The sequence below is a fragment of the Nicotiana sylvestris genome, chromosome 1, assembly GCF_000393655.2.
Source record: "Nicotiana sylvestris chromosome 1, ASM39365v2, whole genome shotgun sequence".
Lineage (NCBI taxonomy): Eukaryota > Viridiplantae > Streptophyta > Magnoliopsida > Solanales > Solanaceae > Nicotiana > Nicotiana sylvestris.
In genome coordinates this window covers 172,856,630-172,882,641 of record NC_091057.1, presented here as the reverse complement: position 1 = coordinate 172,882,641, position 26,012 = coordinate 172,856,630, and the positions used below count along the sequence as shown (strand labels likewise).

General features: G+C 36.7%; 2 protein-coding genes across 2 annotated transcripts; one reads left to right on the top strand and one right to left on the bottom strand.

Annotated features, from left to right (window-relative positions):
- Window positions 1–1,634: 1,634 nt before the first annotated feature.
- Window positions 1,635–4,755, bottom strand: LOC104224755 (uncharacterized). The gene is made up of 3 exons (XM_009776453.2): window positions 4,332–4,755; window positions 2,137–4,217; window positions 1,635–2,042 (listed from the first exon to the last, which is right to left on the bottom strand). Exons 1-3 carry the CDS (start codon window positions 4,516–4,518, stop codon window positions 1,968–1,970), a joined length of 2,343 nt encoding a protein of 780 aa, XP_009774755.1. The 5' UTR covers window positions 4,519–4,755; the 3' UTR covers window positions 1,635–1,967.
- Window positions 4,756–14,174: 9,419 nt separating this feature from the next.
- On the top strand, window positions 14,175–25,562 carry LOC104222016 (aspartate--tRNA ligase, chloroplastic/mitochondrial). Its single transcript, XM_009773189.2, has 15 exons — window positions 14,175–14,652; window positions 15,599–15,742; window positions 17,238–17,347; window positions 18,544–18,655; window positions 18,840–18,911; window positions 19,293–19,384; window positions 19,627–19,747; window positions 21,327–21,449; window positions 22,010–22,205; window positions 22,545–22,732; window positions 22,851–22,922; window positions 24,061–24,159; window positions 24,262–24,342; window positions 24,432–24,489; window positions 24,978–25,562. The coding sequence occupies exons 1-15, from the start codon at window positions 14,266–14,268 to the stop codon at window positions 25,145–25,147; spliced, it is 2,025 nt and encodes a 674-aa protein (XP_009771491.1). The 5' UTR covers window positions 14,175–14,265; the 3' UTR covers window positions 25,148–25,562.
- The last annotated feature ends 450 nt before the right edge of the window (window positions 25,563–26,012 follow it).

Sequence of the window (26,012 nt, the reverse complement as noted above, 5' to 3'; positions counted from 1 at the left end):
AACACTTTTCTTGTAATTGTATTTTCTCTCTTGGCTTTGTATTGCACTCTCACTTTCACAAAGTGTTTTTCTTCTCAAGAATAATAATATGCCGGCAAATTTTCTCCATCACCCTTTATACAGCATCACCTATAAACCCTTTTCCTATTTGGGTGAGGTAATGATTTACTTAGGGTAAATTTATTCCAAAAATAAACTTTGTATAATTTTCCACAAAAATTCGAATCCCATTCAAATGGGTTTTGCCGAACAGTCACGTGATTGTTCCAACTCAAAATTGGAATCAGTTGTTTTCATATTTACAAAATATTAATTGCACGTGAAATAATCCAATTCCAAATTGGAATTACTTACCAAGCCATTTATTAATATTATATTTTATATACATCTTATACAAAATAATTATTAATATATATATATATATATATATATATATATATATATTTCAACCAAGAGATATAATTCAATTTCTATTCCAAATAGAAAATTTCAATTTGTTCACAATATTAATTATATCCTCTGTGCTAGCAAAGATTATAATAATATTTCATTTGGACTAATAATTTACTTGACTAATTAAATTCTATAATTTAATCATCAAATAACAAAATAATAAATCCTTTAGCAAAGATCAGAACACTCGTTAGTGTGCGACCCCATAGGTTCAATACTAAACCGGTAGTAAATTGATCACATCAATATACCAATCAAGGGTGACGTCTAGCAACACTCCTTAATGACCGGATAGAATGAAGTATACAATTTACTCTCAAGAACCAGTAGAAGAATAATGTAGTAATTCCTTCTGTCCTTATAGCTCTGGATCACTCTAGGATATGATTCAACTGTCAAATCCTAATAGGCGACCAACTATGTGTCCATGTCAAATATATTCGACCATTGAATGACCTAAGAAACTCTTTTCTTCTTTCATTCAATTGCCCTGGCCAAGGTCTTAGTTTGGTCGTTTATAATTCATGACAACATGGAGCTTAAACTCATTACCAAGAGTTGACAGATTCCATCTTGATCAATCACTAATTCTACAAGCATTTAATCATACCCAATATCCTTTCAACTATCGCCCTAGGGCCATAGGTGTCTAGTATCAAAGTACAATAAATAACTGGTCAATTACCATGACGATCTCAGGTCAAAGGAAACGGTTACGTCACATTCTTCAAGAGAATATCCTATTGACAGTTTATGGTAATTCTAACCATTAGGAATTATCCAATGAGTCGGTTCAATGATCATATCTCTATATGCATCATCTATCTATGTAATTTAGTTAATGAGATCAACTAATCTTTATCCCATAAAGACGATCACATAAATATTGATCTAATCGGATTACTAATGTCCAAATTAATAATCCTACGATCAAGAACAAATTTAGATTAAATTATAAGAAACTTCACTCTCATTATCATGATCTCCATCACAATGTCATGTCTCAAAATTTAATCAAGGACCTTATCAAATTAATCAAGCAATTAATAACAATGATAAAAGAATATCAAATGCCATATATATTTTATAAAAATATGTCCAAAACATCAAATGTGATTGGATCTAGGGCATATCTACTATATCCCTAACATTTACTCCAATGAATAGAAACATTCAAGAAATGGAGCCAACAATCAGATCATCCTAAAATTTATAGAAGCAAGGTCAAACAAAGTGCTATGCACAAGCTACAGGAAATCCTCAACCAATAAAAGAAACTTCAACAGACTAAGGCAGCATGTAGAAAGTTCCACTAATAAGATTAAAAAACATAAGCTAACCAAACATTAATATCCTAAAAAAATTACTTGAATCACTTCAGTTAAGTCAGAAGGCATAGTTCAGGAATGACTATGCTTATGATTGATTTGCAGAGAAGCCAAAAAACCAATTTCCGTCGGTGTCATGCATAAGTGACATGACTTCTGGTTTCTGCTCTAGCACACAACCAATCTTCAAGGAGAGGTGACATGGCTTCTAATTCTGCTCGAGCGTCTTACAGGGGTGATGATTTCTTCTCCTCCACTAACCTAGAATTTCACAAGGAAAAAAATTAGAAAATATTCGAAATATAACAGAAAAATATAAGATTTGGGCATGTAGAATGTAATAGCCAGTACTCACATGCTTGATAGGAATCCTCTCATAAGTAGTGAAACTTCCATAAGAAGGTGAACCCAACGAGTATTCAGACGCAGCCAAGGACTCTCTCCTATTACTCTTTCTTGGTTTCTTCTCCATGCTCTGAGCTTCATCATTTGCTGATTTGGGATATTTCTTACTATAAGATGAACTTATCTGAAAGCTGCTCATTTCTGAGGGACAAGACTCTCCCATAACGTCAACCTCCGTTGGCCAGTTTTGAGAGGAATGTTTCTCTTTGACAATATGATCAGAATAGACTACTGGCTGCAGAGTCTTATCATTTTTTGTCTTAAAATAGATAACTATAGCAGCTAGCACAGAAAGGATAACTGAGGAAATCCCAAGGATCTGAACATTATCTCCAAATCTATCATCAATTGGAGACTGCACCCCTTCCAAAGGTTGGGCATCTTCACCAGAAGAATCATCTTTGACTAAGCTTTCAGGGTTGACGTTCACTGACTCAACTACAGCATCAGAACTGGCATCATTATCAACATTGAAAGATTTGGTTTCGGCCAACTCATGCTCCCCTTGGTCTAGATCCCTTTCTGAACTAATAGACTCATTCCCCTCAGCTACTAGTACAACAGAAACTTCTTCAGTCTCCAAGTCATCTTGTCCTTGTTCTTGATCATTTTCTGAGCTATCAGCCTCATTTTCCTCATCTAATTGAATTGTTGAAGCTTCTTCAATCTCCAACTCATGGGCTCCTTCAACTTCCTCTTCATTGCCATCATCATCTAAATCAGCTTCTATTTGAACTTCTTCCTCATTGGTTTCAGTTTTAGACTCTTCATCCTCTTCCAATTCAACAAGTTCAAGTCCTTTATCCAACTCCACAGAACCAGTACCCCCTTTCAAATACCAGTGATCTATGCCACTATCTTGTACATCAGTCAAGTTCATGAATTTTAAAGGATGCACTGGAATATCTGATGGAATGCTACCAAGGTCATAAATCAACTTTGAGAAGTAAGAAATGGCTTCACCAGAGAATTGCTTAAAGTAACTATTAGCCTTCGCCAACACTGGAATGTCTGATGGAATACTCAGATTAGAAAATCTTAAGTCTATGGACCCAGGAGTAGTAGTAAGTAAGGGAGAATCAGTAACTGAGATCAATACTAAAGCAATCAAGAGTACCAACAACAAAGAAAAAAACTTTGATATTACTGAAGACCTTGGCTTTGTTCTCATTTTTGCTTCTGCAATTTCCTCAGCAGCAGGTTCAGTAATTTTAGGTTCCTCTTCCTCTTCTTGATCAACTGCTGCTTCAAGTAACATCTCTTCTGAAGAAGAACCATCAGATTCTTTCAGCGATTCTTCAGCAGTTTGAGAACTTTCACTGTCCTCTGTGTCTGAAATGTTATCAGACAGTAATAACTCAGACAAGAAGCTGTCATCTAGACTCTTTGCTCCTCCTACTACATCCAATCCTTTTTCCTTATTGAGTAAAACCTCAATTCTTCGGTTGGGTTTGTAGTGAAGAAACTGAGGCCTGGGGGAGAGGTAATTGGTTTTAGGGTCATATGGAGGTAGAGAGGGATCAGCATCAAGTGGAGCTATTAAAGTAGAAACCAGTATTGGCTCATCATTGCAAATATCAGAATCCATGGTTACAGTATCAGAAAGGGTTTCTGAAGGTAAAGGTACCTCCAAAAATGTTACCTTTTTGGGGGTTTTGGCAACTGGAGTAAGACCTTGTTCTTCAACAACAACATTCTCCTCCTTAGGCTCCAATAAAATTTCAGTTTTTTCCATAGATTTTACAGTACTGTTGCTAAGCTCAAAACCCACATCATAATTTTCAGAAGATGCATTAAAGAATGTAGCTTTACCGTCGGACAAGGAGATTGAAGTCCTAAGAGGGTCATTTCTTTCCACCAATATTTTCTTTTTAGGGGATGAAGCAATCTTGGAAGAGGCTGAAATTGTTGGAGACATAAAATTCTTTGAACCCTTTGCCGCCGATGACCTCAGTTTCACTGCTTTCAGTTCATTCTCTTTCTCTTCAAAACCCCCTTCTTTCCCTGAATTAGACACCCTTTTAGCAGAATCTACACCAAAAGAACACAAGAAAACAACAAAGTGATTAATTAAATCAAGAAATCTTGCAACAAATTTTTGACATTTCAAAATAAAGAAATTCGAGCGAAGGAAAGGGAAATTACCAGCAGGGCTATTGGCAGGTGTAACGGGGTTGAATCCTCTGTGGGTTGAAAGAACTGAAGGTCGTGAAAAGGGGTTGCCGTTGAAACTTCTTCTTGCTGTAGAATTGGTGTTTTCAGAGGTTCTTGGATGAGGAGGAATGGGTTTTGCAGAAAGTGGAGAAGGAGATCTGTTAGACGAACCCGCCATTGATGGACGATACCAAGAAAGGTAAGAGAATCGTTTGCAGAAAATAGATGAGGAAATGAAATAGGGTAGTGAATTGAGAAAGGAAAGTGATTTTTTTTAGAGATGATATGTTGTGGGTGTTTGATTTGATGAAGATGCTGTAAATCTTTTGTAACGGCTAGTTTTGAATTTTGAATGCTGCCTTGTTTTGACCGTTGGAGTGAAACGATCAAAAGCAGTGACTTTTGATGATTTGCTTCCTTTATTCTTGTGGCGATAAAGGTGGATTTTGAATTAAGATAACAAACTTTGATTCAAATAGAGCCTGAGACGGGGAAGAAATAAGTTAGGTATATGATATATTAAATCTTTTTTACTTGACCGATTTATTAAGAAGTTCTATGCTCAATAATTTAGTAATTGTACACACAACATACAACATGTAAAAAGAAAAAAAAAGAGGTTATACAAGATAGAAGGGAACGAGATTCAATGACTAACTTCATTAATTGATAATAATAACCAATTTATTATCATAGTTTATAAGCATCTATATTGCCTGAATTTTATTGAGCTCAATACCACAGTTTCCTCCATAGCATGCTACTATGCTAGGAAATAAGTTAAAAACAATAGTACGAATACTGACTTTTGGTATATGAATCAGACAAACAATCAAATTTCGAACACTGGAATTAAATAAAGATCGTAAAAATGATTTTGTTAATTTTGAAATTCTTAAGACCTCTAGCATTCTGAAAAAAAAGAGAGAGAGAAGATTTTGTCAAATAATTGATTAAAACAAGCAAAACGGTTAGGAACCTTGTGTGTTCGTTAAACGCCATTCGGAATTAAATCAACAACTAGGAAAGCTATTGTCCATATTAAGATGATCGTGGTAGTTAATAGTAACACTTCAACATCCAACTCACTAATTTAAGCAAACGAGTTGAATAATCCGGGACAATTATAAATTCTTTTGAAACTCTTTACGATCTATAAAAGATGTAATTATGACCAATATTTTGGCTAATGAATTCCATCATACATGAGCATGCTTGCAAAGTAGACTTTGTTGGCAATATTCGTTGGGACCCAAAAATATTGTATTTTGTGGTTGACATCATTTGCACAAGTTGTATATCTTCTTTTACACCTAAGAGGCTGATGATAGGCTATAATTACATGTTTTAGTTGATTATTACACTCTAATTTACTGCACTTTAGTTAAGTTTGCGCTTTAATCGCTAGTGTTTTGCACTAATTATGTGTTTTATGCCTTGTAGGTGTGATTCCGAGCTATATAGATGTTATGGAATGAATTTAAGTGATTTGAAGCTTTGAAGTCTGAGTAAAAGCTCAAGGAATTAAGCCGGGATCGTGTTCGGGGTCAAATTTGATAGTTGAGAACAAACGAAGACTCGATGAGGCATATTGCGCACTGTCTAGTAAAATACACATAACCTTTTACTCAGAACTCCATTTTGGCTTCATAATATATGGTTGGAAAGATAACTCAAAGGACTACAACTTTAATGTTTTGCGTTTTTTCAAATTCCAAACGGAACAGGATGAAAACCACGGTTTCACTGCGATCGCGGCAGAACCACGGCAGAGTGCAGACGCAAACAATTGAAGAATCAGAGGCCATGTTTGGCCGCGGTTTGACCGCGACCGCGGCAGAACAGCGGCAGGAGGCGGAAATTTCAGAGACTAAAGTGCAAAACACGGGATTTTTAGCCCAAAACCCTATTTTAAACACTAGACTTCGCCCAAGAGAGGCATGCATTATTTTGGAGAGTTTTTTTGGCAAGAAGAACAAGTGTGAGAGAGCACCCAAAACATCTTGGTTTTTTCTTCTCTTTATTTTTTCTTGCAAGTTTTATGATGAATATTGTTGTAGTTTATTTACCCATAGTTAGGAGTAGCTAAATCCTTTGTCTAAGGTTTTGATGGAACCTATTTGGGGATGAACTTCTTGTTTATGTTAATACAAATTGCTAGTCTCAATCTTTACTTGTTCAACTTTGTGTATGTTGTAGTTAATTGACAGGATCCTCAATTAGCTGTGCCTATTTAGTGTGCATAATTCGGGAGAGAGTGCATATTTAGGTTATTGTTGAACAACACCACTCCCAAAGTATAAGAGGGATCTATAACTGCGGGTTTAAATGCGGGATTAGGGATAACGAAGCCTTGAGTGCAATCTAAAGTGAACCGTGTTAATTAGAGCTAGCTAGTGTACCTCGGGAGAGTGAATTGAGTATATTACTATGATTACTCGGGAGAGATTTACGGTAACATGAGCGTTCATGATTGATAAAGAGGTGTTGGTCAATTTGTATGAAGCATAAACAGAAGAGATTCCGTCAATAAGGGAAGTCATTACCTTAGCGTTTTCTCATTATTGTTTACAACCTTAGCATCCTTAGTTTACATCTGTTTATTTAATTGCAATTTTAGTTATTGAAGACACCATCAACTGTGATTCAAACGTTTGGGGAAATTGGTTCTCAAGAGTTTAGTAGTTCTAAAGATAGTGATTGATAGGTTAATTCTCTGTGGATTCGATCCTGGGCAGAATACTCAGGTTATATTTGCAACGTCCGCATTGTCCTTTTTATAAGGCATAGTTGGGCGTGATCAAATTTTGGCGCCGTTGCCGGGGAGTTAACGGAATTATCAATTACCATTGATAGAAATACAAAAATTCTTAGTGTGGTCAGTTTTCTCTATACCCAACTTGTGAATATTTGTGTAATTAATTTTTCTTACCTTAGTCTATTTTTATTGTTTGAGTCTTGTTTATTTTCTTAGTTTTGAAAAATGGTATCATATAATAAAAATTGGTGGGATGGTAGTTGTTCATACTGTGATGACCCTTGTCTTTATTGTGGAGGACCACACTCGTGGCAAAATTGTTTAAATTTTTCCGGGAGTGGATTGTGCGCAGAATCTCAAACCCATGAGTGGAGTATTCGTGATAAGTGTGGTTTTCAAAATGGTCATTGGGATGATTGTGTTGATTGGTCCTTCCCTTCCCCAAGCCCCCGCTATGATGATTCTATTGTTTTTGATGAAAATGATAGGGCTAACGAATTGGAAGAAGTTGAGCATGGCCGAAAGGGAGAGTTCAAGCTCATGTTGGAGTGCTTACTTGAAGGAGGACACAAAGAACAAAGTGCCTTGGAGGAGCTTTTGGAAAATAGTCTCCAAAATTCCTTGGCACTTAATCAAAACCAAGAACTCTCAAATGCCCAAAATGAGAAAATAATGCTCATGTTGGAGACCATTCTTGAAAATGAGGAAGAATGTGAGCTAAAATTTGAAGAGTCAAGAATTGAACCTCCGCCAACCGACCCCATGAGTACCAATGATGCCGAGAAAAACATGGACTTAGAATCAACCGGTGTAAATAAAAATCTGGTTGAGAATGACTCTAGTCCGGGGGAAGAAGAGGATGTCAGAATAGAAAAATTGCAAAATGAAGGTTTGAAGTCACATTCCAAGCATTTTTCAACATTAGAATTGTGTAGTGATATAAAAATTGAACTACATGAGTCCGTGAGGGACTGCGAGGAGGAAAGGCAACAACCATACATTTTACAATTTGAGGAAACAAAAAAACCAAAATGACATTCCTCACATGAGAGCCAAGAAGTGCAAAATGAAGAATTTAAGGCTCGGCTCGATAATCAACTTACCACCCCCTATCGCTCGTGGTCACAAGCTTGATTCCAAGCTAGATGCACAATTCATATCGTCCAAGTGGCGAGAAAAGTGGTAAAATTGTTTGCGTCGTGCCGCGACTTTAAATCAAGCGCTTGTTGGGAGGCAACCCTATTTTATTTTATTTTATTTTTATTTATTATTGTATTATTCTTGTAGTGTAGATTTTTTATTTTTAGGAACATGGAACACAAAGCCATTGGAAAGATGTAACAACAAACCATTGGTTGGAACTAAGTGTGAGGTACCCGCACGAAGGACCAAGATTGGGAGAAGTCTGAGTACCCCATGAGCTGCTAGTGCTTCGGCCTTTGGCCTACCAGGGAGTTTCTTTTACCCTCTTATTAGTATGGTGTGCATTGGGGACAATGCACAATTTTAAGTGTGGGGTGAGAGACTTGCCTTGATAATGTATTGTAGTGTACATAGACATGGAACATGTTGTAATATTGTATATGTGTTGTTGCGTATAGTTGACTGTACTCACATCAGGAGTTACTGACTTGGCCCAACGACGGACGCTTGTCGACGGGTCTCTTGAGGGTCAAAGTCGGATCTAAAAAAAAACAAAGGTACAGGACTCTTCTTGAGGACGGACCACTTGGACAGTACTCTTGAGGGAAGTAGTCCATGTAGCTTCTTTTTATTTTATTTTATTGTTCTTTTCAAGATAGTGTAGTAATTCCCCCTTGATTTTTCTTTAAACCACGGTTCTTTTCCAAGGGTTTTATTTGAACCGAGTGTAGTTAGTTTTTTTTGGGAGTAGGAGCCATTGTGTTGTGTTTTGAAGTGAAACAATATCTTTTGACTTTGTTATGCCTTTAGAATAGTGAGTACTTTGGTTGTGACGCTTAGGCTCAGTTTTTGACTCTTGTAGAAGTACCTTAAATTGTATTATCTTAACTTTGCTCAACTGCTTTGACTAGAGTGTCTTGATGAATCCAATCCTGAGTGAGTTATGTGCCATGCGTGTGTGAGGTTTGTTGTATTCTGTGCATTGCATTTGATGTCTAGAACTTGCCCTGTGTGTTTGCAAAGCGAAATAGTAGTTTTGTTCAGTCTTGGAAGTGATATAGGCATTTCTTTGTTGAGCCAGATATGTATATTTTACCCGCCTAATTGTTATGTATCGTAGTTAACCCCTTTGAGCCTGTAATCTAGTTTCTTTGGCAACCACATTACAAGCCTTACCCATTTGTTTGAATTAACCATCTATTTGAACCATTGTAACCTCTCATGAGCACTTGAATTGTTATAAACTTTTTAAAAGTTAAAGTGTGGGGTGGTTGGTTTGGCTTTTGAGTGGAACCAATGAAATAAGGAGAAAGGAGCACTGATTTGAAAAAGCAAGAGCCACTTGAATTGGAAAAAAAAAGGAAAAGAAAAAAATATATTCTTTGATAATGGTGACTCTTGATATAATTGTGCTTAAATAATTTGGGAGTTGATGTATATTGATGTGAAGGTAGAGTTTGGTTTGACATAAGTAAGGGGTTTGAATGTTAAATTATATGTATTAAAGTGCTTAGGGAGGTGTAGTCACTCTTATATCTAAATGTATCATACTCGTCCCGTAGCCTACATTACAACCAAATAAAGTCCTAATTGATCCTAGATTGAATGAGCTCGATTAGTGGAGTAGTACACTACGGACAAGCTTATGGTGCATCTTTTGTGGCATATGAATATTAATTCTGAGAGTGAGTGAATTCTTTCTATCTTGAGTTCCTAAGTGTTCTTAAATTTTATTGTATGGAACCACTTTTTTTTTGTGTAAGGGCGCTTGATTCATGAAGGAAAGGTAATGTCAGTGACCTCTATATTAGAGTAAGTGGGTGAGTTGTGAATAATGCGTGGTACTTGTGAGTCAAATCTTGAGGCGAAGATGTTACGCTTTTGTGCTTAGTCTATTTTAAATATTCTTGATGTGATGAGTTAGGAAAATTGCTTTAAAAAGGTCGTGTCTATATAAAGTGTAGTTTGATTACTCGAGTACGAACAATGGTTTAAGTGTGGGGTGTTGATGATCGGCTATAATTACGTGTTTTAATTGATTATTACACTCTAATTTACTGCACTTTAGTTGAGTTTGCGCTTTAATCGCTAGTGTTTTGCACTAATTATGTGTTTTATGCCTTGTAGGTGTGATTTCGAGCTATATAGATGTTATAGAATGAATTTAAGTAATTTGAAGCTTTGAAGTCTGAGTAAAAGCTCAAGAAATTAAGCCGGGATCGTGTTCGGGGGTCAAATTTGATAGTTGAGAACAAACGAAGACTCGATGAGGCATATTGCGCACTATCTAGTAAAATACATATAACTTTTTACTCAGAACTCTATTTTGGCTCTATAATATATTGTTAGAAAGATAACACAAAGGGCTACAACTTTCATGTTTTGCGGTTTTCCAAATTCCAAACAGAACAGGATGAAAACCTGCGGTTTCACCGCAACCGCGGCAGAGTGCAGACGCAGACAATTGAAGAATCAGAGGCCATGTTTGGACGCGGTTTGACCGCGACCGCGGTAGAACCGCGGTTGGAGGCGGAAATTTCAGGGACTAAAGTGCAAAATACGGAATTTTTAGCCCAAAATCCTATTTTAAACACTAGACTTCACCCAAGAGAGACATGTATTATTTTGGAGAGTTTTTTTTGGCAAGAAGAACAAATGTGAGAGAGCACCCAAAGCATATTGGTTTCTTCTTCTCTTTATTTTATGATGAATATTGTTGTAGTTTATTTACCCATAGTTAGGAGTAGCTAAATCCTTTGTCTAAGGTTTTGATGGAACCTATTTGGGGATGAACTTCTTGTTTATGTTAATACAAATTGCTAGTCTCAATCTTTACTTGTTCAACTTTGTGTATGTTGTAGTTAATTGACAGGATCCTCAATTAGCTGTGCCTATTTAGTGTGCATAACTCGGGAGAGAGTGCATATTTAGGTTATTGTTGAACAACACCACTCCCAAAGTATAAGAGGGATCTATAACTGCGGGTTTAAAGGCGGGATTAGGGATAACGAAGCCTTGAGTGCAATCTAAAGTGAACCGTGTTAATTAGAGCTAGCTAGTGTACCTCGGGAGAGTGCATTGAGTATATTACTGTGATTACTCGGGAGAGATTTACGGTAAGATGAGCGTTCATGGTTGATAAAGAGGTGTTGGTCAATTTGTATGAAGCATAAACAGAAGGGATTCCGTCAATAAGGGAAGTAATTACCTTAGCGTTTTCTCATTATTGTTTACAACCTTAGCATCCTTATTTTACAGTTGTTTATTTAATTGCAATTTTAGTTATTGAAGACACCATCAACTGTGATTCAAACGTTTGAGAAAATTGGTTCTCAAGAGTTTAGTAGTTCTAAAGATAGTGATTGATAGGTTAATTCTCTGTGGATTCGATCCTGGGCAGAATACTCAGGTTATATTTGCAACGTCCGCATTGTCCTTTTTATAAGGCATAGTTGGGCGTGATCAGAAGCCAAGACTTTTTTGCCTATAAAAATGAAGGTTATTAGTTCATTTTAGACACACCAAATACACACCAACAAGACTTGAGTATTCATTTCTTGTTTCTTCCTTTCTTCCTTTTATTAATAGTGTTTTGTATGAAAGTTAAGTGTTGGGAAACACTTGTGTGAACCCTTTATTTGGAGTGATCTTGTGAGGTTATTCTCTTGAGGTATTTGGAATTAATTAGAGTGAATTAGAGTGTTTACTCTAATTTTGTACTCTCTTTTGTACTCTTGTTGGTATAGTAAAATTACTTCTCTCCGCTTGTGGACGTAGGTCACTTTGACCGAACCACGTTAAATTTGTGTCTTCTTTATATGCTTTAATTGCCGTTGTTATCAACTTTCATTATCTTTGTTATTGCCATTATACCATTGTTTGACTAAATTCCTTACTAGCCGGGTTCCCGATCCTAACAAAAGATGTATAACATATTATCTAATTCTATTTTTTTAAGATAGAAGAGTGCATCCAAACCATATATAGAAAGAAAGCATGCTTAACATGTTAAAGGGTGAGTTTGCCTATGAATCGCCGACTCATTCTTCAACAGGCACGTAGTCAGAGCCTTGGCTCCTCCCACTATTCGGGAACTTACGGTTTCATGTTTTATTTTACTAAATAATGAGTTTGGAGTAAAGTTAGTGGTTTGAATCGATTGAAAATTTGAGAGAAAGAAACAGAACATCTAAAGTAATTAAGTTATGAGAAAAAACTGGAAGAATAAAAACGTCCAAAGAAAAATTATCGTGAAATAGACTTAATCAAAGTTTGGCTATGTTCTTATAAGCCCATTTGGAATTCTCACACAACCGAATATGTGATTTATTCAACGGGAGAATTTTCCTTCCTCAATATCCTAACAAGAAAAAATAAAATAATTTCTTCTACATAATTTGCTTTCTAGACGATTAATTCTTTAGGTTGCTTAACTAAAATTGTCATAATTTCTTCCAATTATTTTCAACATTTAAAATCATTTTTAAAATAAAATGCAAATCATATGCATTATATCATAGAACTAAATATTTCAATATGTATTGTGGTAGTAAGATTATTGATTAGCAAAACTAGTACCATGGAGAATTTCACATAAGAATTTCAAAGCTATAGAATATATGAAATAACTCTTAAAAGTTATATCAGTTGTATATGATAACATCACAACAGAAATTAAGGAGTCAAACAGAAAGAGTAGCAATATCTATGTTTGATATATATCAAACAACAACAACCCAGTATAATCCCACTTAGTGGAGTCTGGGGAGGGTAGTGTGTACGCAGACCTTCCCTCCAAGAACTTCCCACCTTGCTCTTGGGGAGACTCGAACTCACAACCTCTTGGTTGAAAGTGGAGGTTGCTTACCATCAGAGCAACCCCTCTTGTCTGTAATTCTAATATTTTTCTTGATAATTCATTATGAAGGGAACATTTTGTGATGATTAACAATGAATGCATATGCGGTGATTAATAATGTTATGCATGAGTTAATCATTCTAAAATCGTATTTTCATTTTTAAGTAGTTTAATTCTTACATTACTAATATATATATTCTTATTCTATATTATATCAATTTTAAAATAATACATAAATTCTCACATAATTTAATGTGATTATTATTTAGTACTATAAACCCAAATATTATATTATCTTAAATTTTATGTTTAGATTAATTATTCATATACCTCAAATAATAGTTCATTATCTTAATTCTTTTGCGAGATTTTGAGGTGAGATAAATTCTTTCTAACTGTCGTTAAAAATAATGAATTTCTCCCATCCCTACAAGGAAAAAGAAAACGGCGTAGAAGCAAAGTATACTTCGCATAGAGAAACTATTTTCCCAAAATATGCAGTTTCTGTTGTAGGTGTTAATCGGGCCGGGCTGACCCGTTTTCAACCCGCTTCAACCCGGGTCAGTCCGTTACTGTAGCTTAATATGCGGACTGGGACGGGTTGGTCGAGAGACGGGTTTTGGACGAACATATTTTGGATAACGGTGCACCGTACCCGCTAAGCCCGTTAACCTGTTAACCGGTTGTTAACGGGCTGCAGCCTGTTATCAGTCCGGTTACCGCTACAATTTTTTTTTTATTATTTAGACCGTTGCCAACGGTCAAAATTTAATTAGAAAAACAAAAAATTACACTAGCCCAACCCGCCCAAACCCGTTTAGCCCTAATCCGAACGGGCCTTAAATAACCCGAAAATTTTCAACCCGACCCCAGCCCGCCCGATAAATGAACGGGCTGAAGTTTTTTCCGTTCAACCCGCCCGATAAACATGTATAGTTTCTGTTGGAAAATTCCACTAATTTCTGTGAGAAGTTACACGTACATTATAAATCGCAGTTCTTTAATGCAACTTATATACAGTATTGTCCTACTACGACTTGTAAATTTGCGTTGTGAGAATCCGACTTACGTGTGAGCGTACACAACGGTCCAATTCAATCTGCTCCAAAACCTCAAATTTTGTCCACAAAACTGTAAAACAAAAAAATCCTTCCCTGTTCATCGCCATGTCCCTCTTCTTCCGTTCCTTACCCACCATAGGTCTTCGCTCAAAACCTTCCCCTCTCACTTCTCTACCTTTCTTTTTCCTTAATAATTTCCACAACCACCCCATTATTATTACCCCAACTTCACTTATCAGTAGCCGCACACTTTCTTCCGCCTCTGCCACTGGTCCTTTAACTTCCGTTGAAACACTTACCCCTAGCACCAAAACTTCTCTATCTCCTACAACTGCTGATACTCTTCAATGGGTTAGCAGGACTCAATACTGTGGTGAATTATCCGATAACGATGTGGGTAAACGGGTTCGACTTTGCGGGTGGGTCGCCCTTCATCGGATTCATGGTGGTTTGACTTTCGTCAACCTCAGGGACCAAACTGGAATTGTTCAGGTGAACCCCCTCACTTATCCCCAGAGGCGGAGCCAGGCTTTCAAACTTATGCGTTCGGGATTCTAATCGTTTAAAGTTAATGGGTTCTAGATTAATAATTTATACATATTCAATAATGGATTTTTTAAGACAAACCCGCTCCCAGCATTCTAGTTCCGCCCCTGCCTATCCCCCCTTAATATTTCAATGCAAGTTGACCTTAATTGAGCGGAATGGATTTAGATGATTCGTATTAGAACCAAAAGTAGTTGTTTATTGAGGATTAGTTGATTGATTGATTGTTATCCCCATTGTTATCACATGTTTATAAGTTCTTCTCTTTATGTATTATGATAGAAATTTGACACTTTTGAAAGTTTGCCTGTGTTATCTTTAAGTCACCCCTGAAGTATTTGAATGAAATGGGCCACAATAGAGCTGAACGAATATAGAAGATTCTTGTACTGAAACAACTAGTTTTGGATTGATGCAAAGATAGATTGATCGATTGTTAAACCAATCTTTTTATGCAAATGTGACATATTTACAAGCTTTTATCTTTATGTATGATGCAATTTGTTTTTGAGGTATACTTGATTGATTGTATGTTTTCCCGATTTTTATATGGAAATGTCACGTCTTTACAAGCTTTTATCTTTATGTATCATTATAAAAATTGATGATCTCTTAGGCTGCTGTGTTATCTCTAAGGAACCCTTTAGGTATTTGAATGAAATGGGATCTGAATAGAGCAGTATTTATTACCGGCAACTAGTTTTGAATTGATGCGAAGTTGATTGAATAATTGATGTCCCAATTTTCTTATGGAAACGTCATATCTCCTCAAGTTATTCTCTCTATGCGTCATTATCTGTAGAAAATTGTAGTCTCTCAAAGGTTGGTTGTGCTCTGTTGATGTAAGTGATAGACCCTAAGGCTAAATTGGTGATGGAACTCTTCATTTCAGATTACGACACTTCCTGATGATTTTCCTGATGCTCATTCTGCTGTGAGCGATCTGAGGCTTGAATATGTCGTTGCCATTGAAGGTGTTGTTCGGCCTAGGCCAGCTGACTCTGCCAACAAAAAGATGAAAACTGGCACGATAGAGGTAACTTGAGACGACCTTTGATTCACCACAATTACTTCTCTCTTCTTCCATATTTTTTAGTGAGTGTCAAACTTTATAGTATTAGTTTTGTTTTTTACTTGATATAATTGCGTTCATTGGTTGCTCGTAACAATTGAGAATCATGTGGCATTTTTAAAGTTATATTTACCTTTGGCTCTGATATTGCAGAATCTTACTTGATGTCAAGTAGAGCTTTTCCATTAGGTTCCCAGCTTTCTCTGGCTACTGCTTTTGTCATGAGGCATGTTCATAGTATATTATGCAGGGGGATCTGAATATTTTGTTCAATGGTACAAGCATCTTGTATGCATACATCTCTCCATAATGAACGGTAAACAACAAACAGGATGCCATGGAACTGATCAAATTGGTGTAATTGAACTTTAAGACTTGTGATAACTAGTAAAGGTTTTTAGGCTGTAGCTTAAATGCATTTAAATAAGTTAAGTGTTGCTGGAAAAATGAGAAAGAAAAGATGGCATACATTTTATTGTTGGGTAAATTGACCTCTAATTAGGAGTGGACATAATTTGGGCAAACCCGAAATCTAAACCAAAATTCGAATCTTTTGGATATTTGATTTAGATTTTCGGATTACGGATTGGATTTCGGAATTAACTTTAAAAATTTTTGGATTTCGGATTGGATGTTGGATTTAGTACTTTGATTTTTGGATATTCGAAAATCCAAAATTTTTATACTTTATATTTAGTCCATTATCCATATGCCAATTACTAATACTTTCAATAACATGCCCATTAGACATTATCTCATATATCCAATACTAATTACTAAGTTACTGGCAAAATACTTTCTATCTGGACATGGTTTTACTATTGTTAATTCTTATCGGCCTTATTAATAACTCTGTTGCATTTTCTTGATGATGATTTCATTATTTGAACACTTTATTTGGATGACTGCAGTGAGAATGAGGAACTTTTTAGGCAATGTAACATGAATACTTCATTTGGATGTTCATTTTTGTAAGAAGTCGAAATGTCTCAACTTATAGGCTCAAAACAAATAATCCAAAATATTCATAACGATTAATCCGAAACCGAACTTAAAAATCTGACCCAATTCGAACTTATTTGGATTGGATTTGAATTGTCATTTCTTCAATCCGAAAGCCGAACATCTAAACCGAAATTTTCATACCCTATCCGAGCTGCCTGAACGCCCACCCTTACCTCTAATCTAAAGTGCTGTTAAGTTTCTGAATAAGTAATTAAGTACCAAAGTATTACTAGTCAAATTAAATCAGAAACTGGACAAGGGCCTTAGTCAAATTTCTAAAGCTGAGTTTCTTATCATCCAAGGACGTTTGTCTTTTCACTTTCATGATCTTCTAATTATTTCTTAATTGATTGGATCTGTTTAGTGGCTTTGACTATATCCTGTCATGCAACTTTTTTATATGCCAGTTGCTTACCAAAGTTTTTATATTTCCACTAATTGGTTATGCGTGCAGGTTGCTGCAGAGGATGTCCAGGTGTTGAATGCAGTAAGATTGAAGTTGCCCTTCTTGGTAACAACTGCAGACGATGCAAAAGATTCAGCTAAGGAAGAAATCAGATTGCGGTAACTAATGAATGTTCTACAGCTGTTTGTTGAATCTTCTGTTTGTTTTCCTTTTATGTTTCGTATTCGACCTCATGATCTGCTTCAGGATTCTAAATTCTCATCTTCCCTTGAACTTACTTTAATTCTCATCTAGTCTCGTATCTATTTGCTGTGACCTTCCTCCACAGCGGTTGATCCTCAATGCCAAGCTCCCAAATTGTTTTCTTATTAGGGCTTTGTTAAAGCCTTTAGGTCCCGTACTCCTAAGCCTCCAATCTTCACAGGAGATGCGAGTATGTTCTAATTTGTTAGTGGGTACTTCTTTACTCCTTATTTGTTTCCCTTAGAAAGTTCCTTGGCAGTTCGCCCAACTCCATTGCCCATGGTTGCAGGCATATGCATTAGAGACATGTAGTGGGTGAATACCAGATAGAGTGCTCTTTATCAGTATCTCTTTGAATCCTTTTGGAATAGATGTTCCTTTTACCTTCCTGATTTTCTCGACCCTCTCAATCACCAGATTCCAGTAATGAGCATCCCTTTTGATGGATGCCAATGGTACCCCTGGCAACCCTGCTATGGAGTAATTATGCAGCTAGCGGATGTTCTTCACCTCTTCCACTAAAAGGTTTCTGACACTTGCAAGAGCATGCTGTTATTGACATGTTGTTAACAACCCATTAAGGATTTCGTCTTTGAGGCCCGTATTTTACACCATTTAAAAGCCGGTGTGAGGTTAGTATATACTTAGCTGGCTGAAGAAGAATACAATGCTTTAGAAGTCATTATAATTTTGAAGGACAAAAAGAGAGAACCTTATGGTAAAGGTCCTCCCCCTCCAACCTTAAGGTTGGGGTTTCGAGTTACCAAGAGAGCAAAGTGGAAAGGGCTACTTTTTTGCTCGTAGGTTGGAAGTTTAGGGTGTTGGTTTGTCATATTAAAAAGTAGTCATTAATTTTTCCATTGTCGTCCTGTGTTTCACTTTTCTGCCTCTTTTTCTACCAATGCTTTTGTATTGATGTGATAAGGGCGTAGTCCAGCTCTCTTGGACATATCAAATATCATCTTTGATCCGTTTTGGATCTTGTACGTGTTCGGTGAAGACAATCCTTTTCTTCATTGCAGAAACTGTTTCCTTATCCTAAAATTTTTTACCCCTTTCTTACATTGACGTATTGCTTCTTGCTAGAAATTAATCTTGTACACATTTTTAGATATCGATGCCTTGATTTACGCCGTCCACAAATGAACTCAAATATAATCTTGCGACATAGAGTAGTGAAACTTCTCCGAAGATACCTAGAAGATGTGCATGGTTTTGTCGAGGTAATACCTTCTCTCTAATTGTATTTTTATAGAATTTGGACATCTATTCTTCTTCTTCTTCCTTTTGTGAATAGATAATTTGGTTATCTGGTTTTGAGGAAAATGTTTGCTTTGTTATTTTTTATTTTTTTTCGTGGCTTTTTTTGTTAGCGTTGACCCCAACATTCTCATGGTTACAAGGTAGATTGAGACTCCAATACTATCTAGATCTACTCCTGAAGGTGCTCGTGATTATTTGGTCCCTTCTAGAGTTCAGGTACTCTTTACTTATCTTCTGTTTTAGCACTTTTTGTGTTCATTCAGTCCCTCTATTTGCTGTCAATTTTTTTTTAAAGGTTGTTGGTACAAAAGAAGCGAGTCTTCTTGCAAATAACACTTCTTGTTCCTACAGTCCTCTGATTTATTCTTCATTCTCTTTTACCTTTGAAGTGAAATACTCATTTGTGGAGAGCCAAGGAGAATTGTGCTTAACAAAATGAGAACTTGTCCAAAATTATTGCCCTTATGATGGATAATTTTTTTTTACATCTGACTGATATTTTTTCTGATGGACAATACTCATATTTCAATTGGAAAACTCTTTTTCTCCCATTATTTCTCCATGACATGGAACTTATTTTGTGGTTGTGTTATAAAGCCAGGAACATTTTATGCACTACCCCAGAGTCCTCAGCTGTTCAAGCAAATGCTAATGGTCTCTGGTTTTGATAAGTACTATCAAATAGCAAGGTATTTCATTTGTATAATAGCATTTTAAGATATTTCTGCATCAGATCTCTTGCATGCAAAATTCATGGTGATCCAGATATAAAAGCTCAGGCGTTTTCATCGCTAAAAACTGTGTGAAGCAATATAGTTTTACGAAACCTAAGAGTAGTTATCTTATTCTTATTATAAAGAAAAAAAATGTAATCATGAGCATGTACCCCGTGAGTTATGACTCTCATTAGTCTGTATGGTGTAATTTTCAGGTGCTTTAGGGATGAAGATTTGAGAGCTGACAGACAACCTGAGTTTACACAGCTAGATATAGAAATGGCTTTCACTTCTATGGAGGACATGCTGAAACTCAATGAGGATTTGATTAGAAAGGTTAGTTAAATAGTTTTGGAATGTCAATGCACGGAGTAAGCTCGGTCGAGAATTAAAAAAACAGCATGTATTTGATACTGTAAGAGCCAGATTACTGGAGAAAGTGTTGTTTCCTACAGCAGTGCATCTCAAGTTGTTGGGAAACACTTTCACTATCTTAGAATTTATGCAACATGGACATGCATATGAGGAAATATATTTCTCCAGAGATGCTGGAGATGACAAAGTTGTGAAAGTATTGCCATATTTTTATTAGTTATTTATAAAATCACCAAAATATACATGTGGTGTCAATCCTAGGGTGTATGGTTGTCAATCCTAGGGAGCAGGATACGTCCCGGATTCGGTCAACTGACTTCAGACACTTTGACCGGAGTCCATCGACAAATTTGGGAGAAAAATTGAGATTTTGATTTCTCAAAATAAAAAATAAAACAGATTTAGGAGAATGAAAGAATAATGTCCATCTTGGAGAATGAAAGATTGAATTTTACAATATTCATGTAAGTTTTTCACAGAATATCTCTCAAAATTTACAATATTTTTATTGCTCTATTTTTTATAGCCGAATCCCGGCACCCGTATCCATATCCGGATCCGCACACCGAATCTTAAAATTTAGATTTTGCCGAATCCGATACTCGGATCGGTCCCCGTATCGGATACCCGCACCCGACTCCGAGCAACTTTATTCTTAACATAAGTTTTCCTGCAAGAAAATATTAAGCTGCTGTAGGGTTTCTTTTTTGGTTTCCCCCCTATTTAGTGTGCATAGAGCATCTTCTTTTGCAGAGATGTGGGTATAATTGCTGAACTGGGATATATAGCTACATTTCTTGAAATGTGAGCTTTGATATGCAGTGGAAAGTGAAAACTCAATTCTCTTTATCTTTTGTCAGCATTACTTGAACATGGATTTGGCATGCATTCTTATCAGTCAATACTGGCACATGCTATTACTTGTGTTAGCACAAAATCTATCCTGTTTTCTTTCTTCCAAGTTTTAGCACTCTTCAAAGATTGTAAGTTGTGTGCTTATGCTTATGTGACATGTCTTGTAGCTGACCAAAGAAACATGTCTTGTAGCTGAGCAAAGAAACTAAATGATGTTAAATACTGGTGGTGGTTATAGTTGTTCGAGTCCCGCATGGCACTGAGCGTCTTAGACATTTATCTTTGGAGGCGCCTTTGGCCAAGATCTCTACCTAGAACTTCAAGTGTTTAGAATGAGGTGGAATGGCGTCATACAATTTTGTTTAAAAATTGCTAAGCAGACTATTCATATGCCAAAAGAGTGTCTTGTCAGAAATTCATGGGATGATTTGTCTAAAGTACTTAATGAGGTCTTTTTATTTAGTTTATCTTATACAACAACAACACACCCAGTATGATCCCACAAGTGGGGTCTGGGAAGGTTGGATGTACGAAGATCTTACCTCTATCTTGTGTGAGGTAGAGAGGTTGTTTCCGATAGACTTAGTTTGTCTTGGCACGGTAAAAGAATTCAAAACAAGGGAAAACTTTTACCTTCCTATCCAGGAAAAAATCAAGTGATGCATGGTCACATCTTTTGTTGCAGGTTTTTCAGGAAATCCAAGGTGTCCAACTGCCAAATCCTTTTCCAAGGCTTACATATGCTGAAGCAATGAGTCGATATGGTTCAGATAGACCAGATACTCGTTTTGATGTCGAATTGAGAGATGTAATTCTTCTGCAGACTCCAATATTGATCTTTGCTCTTCTTTATTTCTGTTTGTCTTGACAGTGTATTTCTTCTTTCTTGCTATAATGGACATGTATTTGTTGTCTTGTTGACATACCTTATTCTTTCTCTTACTCTTTTGGATTGGGGCTTTTGTTTTAGGGCTCAGGGGTGGTGGTTGGGGGGTTGGGGTGGAGGTGATACCAATGGCTTTTGTTTTAGGGCTCAGGGGTGGTGGTTGGGGGGTTGGGGGTGGGGGTGGGGTGGAGGTGATACCAATTAAGTTCGAGCACAACCCAATTCACTTGCCTTGAATTAGTATATCAATCTACTTTTTTCACAATGATTTTGCTCTTTTCCGTACAACTGATTGTGTTAAGAGCATTTAGTCTACAAGCTCACTGCTTCTGCGTTGCAACGTCCGCTCCTTATCTATGTAGTTGTATTATCTGCATAGGTGCTCCATATGAAGAAATTTGACCAAGTATGTCATTCATGATACCGCCCTTAGTTTGGATTTGGCAGTGTTGCTGATGATCCTTGTTTTGTTTCACACGCAGGTGTCCGGCATTTTCTCCAATTCCACATTCAAGGTTTTCTCAGATGCCTTAGCAAGTGGAGGAATTATTAAGGCCTTATGTGTGCCTTCTGGGACAAAAAATTATTCAAATACTTCTTTGAAGAAAGGCGACATATACAAAGAAGCAATCAAATCTGGGGCAAAGGGTTTGCCTTTTTTAAAGGTCTTGAATGGTGGTAATGAAAGTTCTACTTCTGGTTCTCTTTTAGCCTTAGATGAAATTCTTCTTTAAGTTTAGCAACTTTGTGGGGTTAGTCCACTTCCCGCAATGAAGGGATTTGCTCAATAATTGCCATACGAATGAGACAGTTCTTTCCCTCCCCCACAAAAAATTACACATCCATGGCTTCCAAGTAAGTGTGCAGAAGAAAAATTAGGTCCAGGGTGTGGGCCATATCGATATCGAGGCTTCAAGACCTTACACTTTGTGGATGTATCTTCACGTTTCTCTCTCTTGCCTTCCTTATCAGAAAAGTTTCTCTCTTGCCTTATATTGGTTATTTAAAATTTCTCAGGGAGCATTGAAGGGATTCCCCAGCTGGTCTCTAGTTTGGATCCGGAAAAGAAAGAGGAATTGCTGAATCAGTTGTCTGCGGTACCAGATGATCTTATCTTGTTTGCTGTTGGTCACTATGCAGAAGTCAATAAAACTTTGGATCGTCTGAGAACATATGTAGCACACGAATTGGGTTTAATTGACAATGTAAGTTTCTGATGACCAAAATTGGGTCAACATGATGTGTTTATCTGTAGAAGAGCTAGGTTCATGACTAGCATCTTGTATGTCCTAATGTCCAACGTTCTTTTGTTTGTATATCTAGTCCAGGCATTCAATACTCTGGGTGACTGACTTTCCAATGTTTGAGTGGAATGATTCAGAACAGAGATTTGAGGTATGTATGGTGCCTAGAATTATCTTCCATGATATACGTGCACGACTAGTCCATCAGTCATTTTGCTTCTTGGCCTTAGGTGGTTTACTTTTGAATATCAAAGAGAAGTAAAATAAGCGAGCCCACGGTGTCCTTTATTATTGTGAGGTATAGTGCCCTTTTAATGATGCAAGAGGTCCATGAAAGAAAATCACGGAAGAACTCAATGTTTAATTACCAAAGGAAAGGATTAAAGAGCACCAAAAGATCTCAATGTTTACATATAATGCTACTGCTTTAATAGACAAAAAAAAAAAAACATTTAATGCTACCACATACTTGGCTCGTTTGTTGGTGAATGTGAGCTTCACAATTATTTTATGTGGTATTGCTCTTACCTGTTACAACCTTACTAGCTGGAGAGATACAACCCTCGTGTTTTCAATGGCCAAAATAGTTTATCATGATCCTACCCTGTCAATGGCCAAAATAGTTTATCATGATCCTGCCCTGATTTTCTCTAGTATGCATTCCTTTTTCCAGTACCTCAAAACTCTACATATCAAGATCTAGAAGACGCAGGTCAATAAATCCATACCAATCACGAATTCTACCTCTAGAACTCTCACCAGTAGCATAATATTGGCATGAGATGATTTAAATGGAGTATTATAGTCAGTGAGGATTCATATAGCCGGCCCAACTTGTTTGGGATTGAGGCGTAATTGTTGTTGAATAAGAAATGTGACAACAACCCAAGATTCTAGAAATTTGTATTTCGCTGCTTTTGAAGATTATGAGCGAATTAGTGCCTTACATTAATCTAGCAAGGATATCCTTGATTTGCATTTAAGTTGTTTCAATCAAATAGTGGCATTTTTCAAGAAGGGGAGCCTCAGAGGGAACCTTGGAGTAACGGTGAAGTTGTCTCCATCTGACCTTTAGGTCATGAGTTCGAGCCGTGGAATCAACCACTGATGCTTGCATTAGGGTAGGCTTCCTACATCGCACCCCCTTGGGGTGCGGCCCTTCCCCGGACTTTGCGTGAACGCGGAATGCTTCGTGCGTCGAGCTGCCCTTTTGGTGACATTTTTCAAAGACTAATCTGTTTCTCAGTTATGATATCTTGTTAAGTGAAGTGACCACAATTTTCCTACAGGCTTTGCATCATCCTTTCACCGCACCTAATCCAGACGATATAAATGACCTCTCCTCTGCCCGTGCCTTAGCTTATGACATGGTTTACAATGGAGTTGAGGTACATGAATTCGTGCTCTCTTTACTAGCTGCTTCAGTGAGAGAAGATAATCATGTGATGGAGATAAATTATGTTCTGTTGTTACCTTACATCTTGAATTAGATTGGTGGAGGAAGCTTGAGAATTTACAAGCGTGAAGTCCAAGAGAAGGTTCTCAATATTGTTGGCATTTCCCGAGAACAGGTAAGCTGACTCCTTTGGTTTGCATTGCATTTGGTGGCTGTCCAGTTGTATAGAATACTCCAGATATGCACTCTTTTTGTTTGTGGCAGGCTGAAGCAAAATTTGGCTATCTTTTGGAGGCTCTGGACATGGGTGCTCCTCCACACGGTATTACAGAATTCTTTCTGTTGTTTGACACTATATTTGTGCTGCTAATCAAATGTTACAGAGTTTTTATGTGAATGCTATATTATGAAGAACTACCTTCCCTATCCGCTATGACAGATATAGCTGGATTTAAACTTCTATAATGTCATGGTGATCTTTTCTCATGATTTTCGGTATGGCATTCATTGATGTAGACCCCTGGCCTTGAGGAATTGATCTGTCCCTTTGTAGCCAAAGGGACAGCTACTGCTATTGATTCTAAAGTGGAACCTCAAACCTGAACTCGAACGAATTGGAGCTTTTCTCCCCAGGAAATTTCCTTGGTATACATAATACCTGTGTTGATCTTACCTAATTCGTTAAACTATTTTTAGAGCAGTTGCTTCTTCAGGGTTATAGTTTCTATTATGATGTTATTTGGCCTGAGAAAATCTTGCTTGGTTCGTGTGGGTGGTACTTAAAATTGTATTTACTCACGGTTGTTGCAGGAGGAATTGCTTATGGGTTGGATAGATTGGTGATGCTCTTGGCTGGCACTAATTCCATCAGGGATGTTATAGCTTTTCCAAAGACAACAACTGCTCATTGTGCCCTTACTCGTTCACCATCAGAGGTCGATCCACAACAGCTTAAAGATCTTTCATTACAGAAGATGTAGGTTCTTGATTTGTTTTTGAAAGTACTATGTACCGGAAAAATTGGTGGTGAAAAGGAGATGTTGGCTAGCTGGGACAGGGGTAAAGTCCTGAGATGTTAGAGGAAATCCTGGGATTATGGCGACATTGTTATGCTAAACAATTTATTGCAAGTAGAAGAGGCGCCATCGTTCCACACAGTTTTTCTTTGAAATATTACATTGTAGCAGCAAAATCATTAGGTTCCAGTTTTCATTGCTGAGAGTAAAGATGTTACTCTGATTTTCTGATTGTCTGCTTTGTTGACAATACTGATAAAGGAAAGCGAGTCTTTTTAATAATGTAGATAATTATTCGACCTTGGAATATTTGGTGAAGTTGACTTATAGTGCTGTCTTGCCCGAGTATCAAAGTAAAATATGGACCTTTTTTCTTTCACGTGATTGTTGGCTATGCAGCTATCTGCTCTTGTCAATTATTATTATTATTTTTTAATCTTTATCTTTTGTATTATTTTTCGTTGCTGCTGAGTGTTATTTTTCCTCATAAAACCTAATCCCAATCCTAATACTCACGAAATAAAAGAATTTGTAATAAAAAACCTAAGCTTTAACGTGAAATAAATATAATTTTTATAAATCCAACTGCCCTCGCACGCTTGATGTGACACATTTTCTATCTCTCTCTCTATGTATGTATATATCAACTCTTTAAAAAAAATTTACTAATAAATTGATCGATACTTTTTGAAAAATTATTCATAAATGGAAAGACGTGTTATTAAAATAAAAGGTTATACTGATCATTTAATATATTCTTTTTAATACGTTTCTTCAACTTGTTCTCAAATTATAAAATGGTGGTCAAGTGCAATCCAATAACATAATT